General features: G+C 37.3%; 1 protein-coding gene across 1 annotated transcript; it reads right to left on the bottom strand.

Annotated features, from left to right (window-relative positions):
* Positions 1–1,015: 1,015 nt before the first annotated feature.
* Positions 1,016–10,190, bottom strand: LOC149211959 (peroxidase 66-like). The gene is made up of 5 exons (XM_089390510.1): positions 9,976–10,190; positions 4,096–4,155; positions 3,475–3,663; positions 3,230–3,392; positions 1,016–1,436 (listed from the first exon to the last, which is right to left on the bottom strand). The coding sequence occupies exons 1-5, from the start codon at positions 10,156–10,158 to the stop codon at positions 1,030–1,032; spliced, it is 1,002 nt and encodes a 333-aa protein (XP_089246636.1). The 5' UTR covers positions 10,159–10,190; the 3' UTR covers positions 1,016–1,029.
* Between the last annotated feature and the right edge of the window lie 625 nt (positions 10,191–10,815).

Consider the following 10,815-nt stretch of genomic DNA (forward strand, 5'->3'; position numbering starts at 1 on the left):
CATAGGTTGATTTTTCATGGTTAATTTTTATAGGAAAATCACCCAAAACAAAAATCCTTGAAAATAACTCATTCTCACTACTAACAATAACTCAAACTCACTACCTACCATAATTTAAATAAGTGTTTGCATAAAAAAATGGATAGGAACACAATGTAAATAAATATACTTGTCAAGAGTTACTCCCCACCATTATTTATTTATTCTTAACCACTTTTAGTAGTAAAAATGTAAATGTGCAGAGTTACTTGTGGTTACTACCCACCAAAATTTATGCAAGTCGTTGCCCCTTAGTAAGTAATTAATTTTCCACTTTATATATTATTTTTGAGTTTTTCTGAAAACATAAATTGTAATCTATGTGACAAGGACTAAATTACCTTGCAATACTTGTTTAAATTATAAGTCATTTATATAATATTAAGAATTTGTAACACCATGACAGAAAGAAGATAATGAACATATCAGATAATATTTGAAATGGAAAAAATTGTTTGGAAACACTTAATTTCAAGCATCAAATTGTGTATACTAACAAAAAGATATTTCCAAATTATTAAATCTATATCATTCCTACATTTTTTATTTTTAAAAAATAAAAAATGTCGTTACATCTCCCAATTTTCAAAATTTATATTATTAAAGTTAATTTTATAATGTGACGAACAGTTAATTTTTTTATCAAATAATAAGATGAAGTGATTAATTAGATCCTTTTTATTCTCTTATTTTGTTTAAGAAGAATATTTGGAAATTATGAAAATTTAATGTTTAATCAGATATTATTAAAAAAAAAAACATGTGTAACGACAAAGAAAACCCACTGCATATATGTACGCAAAACTATTTTTATTTTGCTCGTTAGTATGCAAAACTATTTTTCATTTCGCTCATTGATAACTTGAACTATGAAACAAATTATTGATTACATTAATGTATAAGTCACTGTTTCTTCGGACTTAGGATCCCTTTAAAACAATTATGGATGAAAATGAATGGGAGGAGCGTATGATCCCATATGAATCTTGTTCAAGAATTCACTTTTCTGCAATTCAATCGCACTTCTCCCCCGCTGGTCATAAGTCCAACACTTGCCAACTTCAGCATTGAGGTTTCAAATGCTTTGAAGAAGGCATTCTCATCCCTTGCGAATCTCTTCACAATCATCTTTGTTGGGTTTTCCAGAAACAACGCCTGGTCTGAGCCAAACACTCCCTTTCCTTCTACCAAGTGTTTGAAGTATGCGTTGTCAAACTGGGTGGCCGTGGAATCCAGAAAAGCCCCCACGGTGCGATTGTTGTTAGGCTGAGGGCATACCGTGCGTAACCTCTGCGCAAACTGCGGCTCCATGGTTGGATCCACCTTAAATGTAGCGTTGAAGTTATGAAGTCTGCTCTCAAAGGAAGAGCAGTGGGAGAAGCCCAACGTATGCCCACCTGATAATGACAATTCATTATTCAATTAAAATTCCATTACAGGGTTACCATACTTGCATGGTAATTTTGGATTTGTGGACTTTGCAACAAAAATTCTGAAATGCAGATGTCGATCATATCTGAGTTGAGAAGCTCACTTTTTAGTTATATCTCATGTTTCAGATATATAAACATTTAAAAAAGAAAAGGAAAAAAAATTAACATTCTGCTGGGTTTGCTTTTGTCCCATGGCAGAGCCTACTAATGCTCTAATCTCTTTCTTATTTTTGAATCTATCTGAATATGATATTGATATAAATTCTTTAGTTTGAAGTAATAAATATTTTGTAAATTTTAATTTTTTTATTTAAAGATATCATATATAAATTTTTTATTTTTTAAACATTTATGCCTTTATCGTTTTATCTCTAATAAATTTAAATTAAAAATATATCAGTCATGCAACTAAAATAAGACGATAAAATAGGCGTTGTATAAATGGCATAGATAAAGGAACTCATAACGGCATAAAATAATCTGTATGTTATAAAAACTATTATTTAAAAACCACTTTGTGATATGGTATTTATTTAAAAACTACTTTAGTTTAAATTGTGATATGGTATTCAATTATGCATATGGAAATTGAAGAAGTTCATGATTGAAAATTTGATTCATTGTAATATTGTTATTGTGTGGTCTTTGCTCGTTAGACTATTTGAGCATTCAAATATAGCGATGTAAAGTGACGAAGTCCTTTCCCAAAACAATGCAACGGTTGCATGTCAAATTTTGGATGATAGGTTGCAGCATGTAGTTGTCAATTTGGGATGATCGGCCATCATACAAATGGAAGAAGTTTTATAATTAAAAAATTAGATTCATTATTTTCTGTGGACTTTGTTAATTAGACCATTTGAGTATTCAAGATTCAACATTTGAGAAGTAAGGTAAGGAAAAAATGTGTAACTCTGCATATATAAATAATATTTAATTATATAAACTAAAGGCAAGGACGTTTATTTAAATACAAAGAATGGGTTTGTGTAATATTTGCTTATTATTAAATAGAATTAAGAATTAAGAACATGGAAGAATTAAATAGGTTTGTATATCAACTTAAGAGGAGAAATTTAATTTGTTTTATATTTATTGGAGAAATCAAATTTATAATAGAAAGAAAAATGTTTATAAAATGAATTATTTATTATTTTATATATACATTTTTTATTAAATTAAAAAATAAAATAAAAATATAAGGAAAAATTGGGTTTGGAGTATGTATTAAAATTGTCTGGGCTAGGTTAAGAGATAGTTTTCTTGGATTAATGGAAATATGTTAACGACCCAAAATCCAAGATCCAGAAGCATTTAAAAAGAGTTTGAATGAACTTTTTATGAACTACCAAAAGATAATTTCAAATAACTTGGTTTTCCTTGAATAATAGCAGCAAAATGTCAGCCATTCACTAATATGAGCCAATAATAATAACTATAACTGTCCCACTCATGATTTAACAACTGAATAGTGATATTCATTGTTTAAATATATATTTATCCAAATGTATTTGACAACTTAAACTGATTTAATTTTTTGAATAACGGTATCCAGTTGACGGTTGGGTTAATTAGAATAAGACTTTAAATCATCATAGATCCACTTTAGGTTTTTGAATCGAATGAAAATTAGATTAACCACAATAGCTTAATATAGCAAGGGCTGAATAAATCTACTGAACTTTGGAGCACCCAACTTCTGTGGACAATTAAAATTAGAATTTAGGAGTATAACGAGAAGACAGTGCTGTAAATACCTGACAATGCGACAAGATCAAGGACAGAGAGTCCACGGAGGGAAAAGCTTTGAATGAGCTGAGAGGCGTTGAAGGTGGGGGCTGGCAAATTCCTTGTATCATTTGCCCTCGAGATGAGCCCGTCTTTTCTTCCCTTGAGAACGTCCCACTTTGGGCCCCCAGTCTGCCAAATCAATATTTCAATTAATCATATATATACACATCTCGCCTGTTATCAAAATTATTGAGAGGAGATTATAGTATACCAGAACTACAACGTCCCTTGCTGCGATTGCAAGAATGTCAGCGCAGGAAACAGTTTGTGGACAAATGGACTCCAGCTTCGCCTTGGCATCGTCTAGTACGTAGAAGGCGCGAAGTGAGACGTTGGGTGGCGCGTCTTTCTCTGCTTCATTGCTTTGAGTGGAGTCTAACAATACCGATGCATCGCAGCCCTGCACTCGTTTACGCCACCGCCAATGTCAATACCCAACCATAACCATTTAGATTAAACAGAAAAAACAAAACTATAAGTCAACTAAGGTGCATTCATATGAATCTCCCATTAATTGATTGATGTTGCAAACAGATTACAGAACATCGACAATTCTATAAATCTAGTGATCACTTTATATATAGAATCCCTCTACATTATATATTCTAACATTAAGATACAAATTCTATATTCTATTCTAGTCTAATACGAAAAATGTGTAACTGACATTATTTTTATACCTCTAGCTCTACACTAATGAGGAATTTGACGAATTACCAGTGGAAGCCAAGCCTGTGCTAAATGTGAGTGAAAACACTGAAAACATTTGGATTCAGGTGGTGAAGATGACTCAAGACTGGTTAACTATGATATCAAAATGTAATGGAAATACCCGAATGAAGCAGTCGTGGAAGTGCATTCGTAGAATGCGAGCAGGGATTTTTGGGTCGAACTGTTGAAAATATAATTTCAACTGTGCAACAGTTGAGCCATGCGGCAGCATGAAGACAATAACCGAGCCCTTCACCAAGGATCGGGAGGCATAAACACTCCAACATTATGAGAAAAACCAAATCGCAGGCTTAAAGATCCGCTTTAACCTCAGCCGTTAGATCTAACCGATCAACGGTCCAGATCACGTCGGCGTATTGGCAAGTCGGCATATCGGCGGGTTGGAGCATCGGAGGCAGGCAGCGGCAGCGATATGAAATATCGCCGACGAGCGATCGCCGATATCGCATCGGCGAAGTCGAAGTGAAGGTCTTATAAAGAAGCTTTTGTGTTTGCGATGAGCGATCGCCGATATTGCTATCGGCACATCGCTATCGGCAATGTCATAGGGTCGGAGTCTTTAACATGAGTTTTGTAGCGATGCGATGGAGCGGACCCGATGGGTTTCCGGAGCCAAACTGTATAATATTTGAAATCCGCCCAAGGCCATCCTTTCATGATTTAGCAGTGTTTTGCATATGTTTTCAAATATATGGAGAAACAGAGATTTGGCGCGGAGGAGTTAAAGTGAGCATGGAACAGTACAACGTAGCAGGTAGAAGCTTTCAATTTACAGCATGGCCGAGAAGGAAGCAGGTTGCGTTCAAGCTCCTGCACATTGAATTCCCAGCGACCACAGTTAATGCTCAATTCAGCCGAGGACGAGGAGGACAGCCTCGAACAGTTCCCAGTATGGGACTCCATTTTTGTTCATTAAAACCATTCAGATTTTGAATGTAAATATAGTTGATGTCGTGTTGAGGAAGACAGTAGAGGTGTGTGTGTGTGAGTAGAAGCGCAGCAGCGCAAGTGTATGTTTGTAATACGCAGCAGCGTAGAATGAGTTTGAATTTGAATGAATAGAGTTGAACTGTTTTGTAAATCCCTCTGAACAGCAGAGGAAGAATATTGTATCAAGCTTTTCATTTTAATGAATACAGATCCTAGTTTATGGGTGTAATATTCTGTTCTGGTAAATAATTTTTTTTTGCTTTCCGCTGTGTGAAAATCCTGGAGAGAAACAGAGCTTTGTTCTCTGTGTGCATTTTATATTGTGTTTTTGGGATTTTGACAGAAAAATTCCCCAACAGTGGTATCAGAGCTAGTCCAGGCTCTTTGAAGACTCAAAGAAGCTGAAGGAAGGTGTTGTTGCAGCAGTAAAACTTCTCCAGCAGTGTGAAGACTCAGCCAAAGGGATTCAGGTATTTCTCAAGTTTTTGAGTTATTGTTGAAGGAACAGTCAGTTGTTTTAAAAAAAACACAGTCAAGTAATTTGGAGTATAGATAAGAATGGCAAGGTCAAAGAAGAAAGCCTCCAAGCCTGCTAAAAATGTGTCTCCCTCCTCTACTAAACTAGAAGGCAATCCATTAGAATACATTTTATTTGAAACCCCAAAGTTTCATGGAAACTTTGATGTATGGGAAATAATGATGAGGGCTTTCCTAATGTCTGAGGGGATTGAAGTCTGGGAGTCTGTGATTGATGATAGCAAGATGGATAAAGAATCCATGGAGTATGATGCACAAGCAGTAAAACTAATCTTGGAAGGGCTGCCTGATTCTGTGAAGAGGAATCTAGGAAAATATACATCAGCAAAGGATATATGGGACAGACTGCATGACCTTCATGCAAAGGGAGCACTGACCATGACAATGAGTCAAGAAGAACCCATCATACAAGCTGAGAATGAAAAGCTTGACTTCATCAAGCTTCAAGTAAAGGAAAGGGATGAAGAGCTGGCCAAGATCAAGAAGGAGCTGGATCAATGCAAGAGGAAGCATCATGAAGAAGTCATATCTATGACAAATCAGCTGAATAGTGCAAAAAAGCAGGCAGATGCCTTGACAAGTCAACTTGAACAAAGACACAAGAGAGTGAATAAGTTTGTGGAAGAGATTGGACAGTACAAGGTAGAGGTCTCCTCCCTTAAGTCCGAACTACAAAAAGCTAGGAAGCAAGCACAAGGAGTTGAAAAGAAAATGAAGAGCAGTCAAGCAAAAGATGAAGAAATCTCCAAAATGAAGACTGAGATTATCTCCTTCAAAATAGTAGCAGCTGAAGCTACTCGTAGCAAGGAAGAAACTGAGGGACAACTAGCAAAGAAAAATAATGAATGTGAAAAGTTGGAAGAAGAGATTGTCCTCCTCAGGAAGAAGGTTGAAGGGATGAACAAGATCATGAAGAGCTCTCAAGCTCTAGATGACATGCTCAGCAATCACAGATCTCCATTTGATAAATCAGGACTTGGGTATGTAGGTGAACCCTCAAACAAGGATGAAGATGCTTTAAGCAAAGGAGATGTGAAGAAGCCAGAAAGAGATGGTGATGCTCCTAGTTCCAGCAAAGGCAAGGAGAAAAATGAAGGCTGCAATAGAAGAGATCCTGCTCCAAGTAGAAAATCAGCTCCAAGAAGAAATGTAGCTGATGTCAAGAGGGCAAGAGGCAATGGTGATCATCAAAGGATCTCAAGGCAGCAAGGCTTCAGAAGTACATCAAGGAAACCTCCATCTCCCAGGTACCAAAGTTCATTTTATGGTTATTGTTATGCTTGCTCAAACTTTGGTCATATGGCAAAAGATTGTAGAGCATTTCATGGAGATAGATGTTGTGGTCCCCGACAATCTCCAAGAAATAATTTCACAAGAAGAAATCATGAATTCTCATTCATGAATAAAGTTGAATGCTTTAAGTGTCATAACATAGGGCATATGGCACGAGACTGTAACTTAAGATGGGCTCCTATGCAAGCTAGACCCACACAAAAGAAGAAAGTTACACAAGTATGGAGAAGAAAAGAAATACAGTGTGAAAGCCCCTTAAGCAACGCAGCTGATCTAAGTTTGTTTTGAGAAAACTTGCTAAAAGAAGACAAGCATACATTAAAGGGGAGCTTGTAATTTTTGTTGCTGGACTGTATTAACAGTCATTTGTTGATGGAGGATGTATTGCAGCACAACAGTTGCAAATGAAATCTTTGTTAATCCCTCTGAAAGGTAATATGCAGCAGTGATGAAATCAGCAATGTTTTTGCTTTGTGTTCATGCAATATGCACAGAAATGCATAAGGAAGAAAAGATGGCAGCGCTGAAATGTAAAGAGCAGCAGCGAGATAAGAGAAAAATGCAAAGCATGGAGACCCTCACAGCAGTGGGAAGATAGAGCATAAGACAGCAGTTTGAAAATTTTTTTTTTTTGGAGCACATGGATTAGAATGAACAGCAGTTTAAAATTTTTTTTGTGGTGCACATGCATTGAAATGCATAGCAATGGAAGGTAGTTTCCTTCTATGTAATGTGATAGAACATACTCACAGCAGAATGAGTGTAATGCACAGCAGATGAAATGTTTTGTATTGGGAATGAAAATGCAAAGCAGTGAGAAGAAAATGAGAAGGCAAAACGCAGCAGAGCGTAAATGCCCAGTGGCTGAGAATGCAATGAAATTTCTCACACAACAGTAAAAAAATGTAATGTTTTTCTTCATATGCAATGCAGCATGCAAAGAAATGCATAAAGAAAAACAGGGACAGCAGATTTTTAATGCACATGGATGAATGAGAATGTGTATGGCAGCAGAAAAATGAAAGGAACTGCACAGCAGTGCATTGTGTAATTAAAAAAAATGAAACTGAAGATTGTGTGAAGCAAGGGTGCATAAGAAAAGGTAGCAGCCTGTGTTATTTTTTGTGGAGAATGAAGTGCCAAGAGTATGGGCACACAGCAGTATGTTGAAACAAAAGGCAGCGACCGTGCAAATTGCAGAGGCAACGCAACAGCAAATAAAAACCCAGGGATGACAGTCTATGGTTATGGGTATGGACAGCAGTGTATATGAAAAATGCAGCAGCAAGAAGTTATGAACAGCAGCATGATGGAAAGAAGGAGAAGCACACAACAATGCAAATGTGAAAAATGCAGCAGCAAGAAGTTTTGAACAGCAGCACATGCAAAAGAAATTTTCCTTACAGCAGTAAAGGTAAATGTAATGAATTTGTTGTTCATTGAGTTGAAATGCAATATATGCAACAGCAATGAATGCTTACACACAGCAGTGTAAATTTGTAAATTGGGACAGCGTAATTGTTCCAAGAAAGACAGACTATTTTGTCTTTGAAAAGTGCAGAAGCAGTGCAAGTGAAGACACAGCAGTGTGGGATAGACACAGTAAAGAAGATGGCACAACAGTGCAGCAAAAAAAATATGCATCAGCATAGGAGAACATTGTAATGAGTTTGCACACACAGCAGTGCAATGTTTGTTTGTTTTGGAACTGCATTTGAAGCAGTCATTTGGTGAAACCCTCTGTTAAAAGAGGAAGGTGCTTTTCAGCACATTGTCATTAGTGAATCCCTCTATCAAGAGGATGATGCTTTTCAGCATAGTCACAGGTGAATCCCTCTGTCATGAGGAAGGTGCTCTTCAGCACATTGTTATGGTGAATCCCTCTGTCATGAGGAAGGTGCTCTTAAGCACAGTTTCAGGTTAATCCCTCTATTAAGAGGAAGACAACTTTGTTTGTTTGTGAACTGTATCAGAAGCAGTCGGTGAATCCCTCTATGTGAGGAAGATGTCTTTGTAACAGCAGTTGGTGAATCCCTCGATGAGAGGAAGTGTTTGGGTATGATTGAATGCCCAACAGTTGAAATTAAAGGGGAGTGTTGAAAATATAATTTCAACTGTGCAACAGTTGAGCCATGCGGCAGCATGAAGACAATAACCGAGCCCTTCACCAAGGATCGGGAGGCATAAACACTCCAACATTATGAGAAAAACCAAATCGCAGGCTTAAAGATCCGCTTTAACCTCAGCCGTTAGATCTAACCGATCAACGGTCCAGATCGTGTCGGCGTATTGGCAAGTCGGCATATCGGCGGGTTGGAGCATCGGAGGCAGGCAGCGGCAGCGATATGAAATATCGCCGACGAGCGATCGCCGATATCGCATCGGCGAAGTCGAAGTGAAGGTCTTATAAAGAAGCTTTTGTGTTTGCGATGAGCGATCGCCGATATTGCTATCGGCACATCGCTATCGGCAATGTCATAGGGTCGGAGTCTTTAACATGAGTTTTGTAGCGATGCGATGGAGCGGACCCGATGGGTTTCCGGAGCCAAACTGTATAATATTTGAAATCCGCCCAAGGCCATCCTTTCATGATTTAGCAGTGTTTTGCATATGTTTTCAAATATATGGAGAAACAGAGATTTGGCGCGGAGGAGTTAAAGTGAGCATGGAACAGTACAACGTAGCAGGTAGAAGCTTTCAATTTACAGCATGGCCGAGAAGGAAGCAGGTTGCGTTCAAGCTCCTACACATTGAATTCCCAGCGACCACAGTTAATGCTCAATTCAGCCGAGGACGAGGAGGACAACCTCGAACAGTTCCCAGTATGGGACTCCATTTTTGTTCATTAAAACCATTCAGATTTTGAATGAAAACATAGTTGATGTCGTGTTGAGGAAGACAGCAGAGGTGTGTGTGTGAGTAGAAGCGCAGCAGCGCAAGTGTATGTTTGTAATATGCAACAGCGTAGAATGAGTTTGAATTTGAATGAATAGAGTTGAACTGTTTTGTAAATCCCTCTGAACAGCAGAGGAAGAATGTTGTATCAAGCTTTTCATTTTAATGAATACAGATCCTAGTTTATGGGTGTAATATTCTGTTCTGGTAAATAATTTTTTTTTGCTTTCCGCTGTGTGAAAATCGTGGAGAGAAACAGAGCTTTGTTCTCTGTGTGCATTTTATATTGTGTTTTTGGGATTTTGACAGAAAAATTCCCCAACACGAACTGCGTGGCGTTGCGTATGGTATCTCTTATCACAGTCTCCGCAGTTGGGCACGTTTGCTTGTAGTAATCCTTCCTGAGCCCTGTCAATGCATTGGCCCGACCTGATTCTGAGACGATGCAGATAGAAATAATTAGTAGCAACAGTACCATGGAGGAGGAGTATGTAATTGTAAGAGCCATATTCAAGATGCACAGCTCTGCCACTATGCTGAGTAAAGAAATGGAGGTGTGTCTCTGTTGGAACTGGAGGTGTGTCTACATATAAATAGGAAGAGAACGAGAGTTATATGTTGATGAAGGAAGCTTGAAAACAGTTCTTCAAAGGCACTCATTATATATTTTCGTGGGGTTTGTCGCCGCCGAATGTTGGATATACTTGAAGGAATAAGCAGTGGATGAATGCTGTTCAAGTCTCCGTGGGTCTGCCTTCTTCTGCTAAGACGGTGCGCCACTCCCAAAACACCATATCCTCCGGAGGATGCGGGCCCGTCTATCAACTTCCCTTTTGGGAGCCTCAGATTTGGATGCTAAAAAAGCTCACAGTTTGGGGCGGAGAAGATTGAGTTAAGAAATGTGAAGTAGTTAATATTTAAAATTCTATTGATTGAGTTGAGTTGAGGAGTTGCGTTGAGATAGTGATGGGTAATTAGTTTATATTTATTTTGAAATATATATAAAGTATTCTCTAAATAAAAAGTAATATAAATTATAATTAAAAAGAAAAATAAATATATTATTTATGTATGTATGTTTAGTTAATTATTTATATGAAATATGCAATCTCATTTTATTTTATAGAAAGTAATTGGAAGTTGAAAAAAATGTGAATAAGATAGT

The sequence above is a fragment of the Pinus tabuliformis genome, chromosome 1_1, assembly GCF_031772625.1.
Source record: "Pinus tabuliformis cultivar Carrire ecotype Pingquan chromosome 1_1, CPIR1, whole genome shotgun sequence".
Taxonomy (NCBI): domain Eukaryota; kingdom Viridiplantae; phylum Streptophyta; class Pinopsida; order Pinales; family Pinaceae; genus Pinus; species Pinus tabuliformis.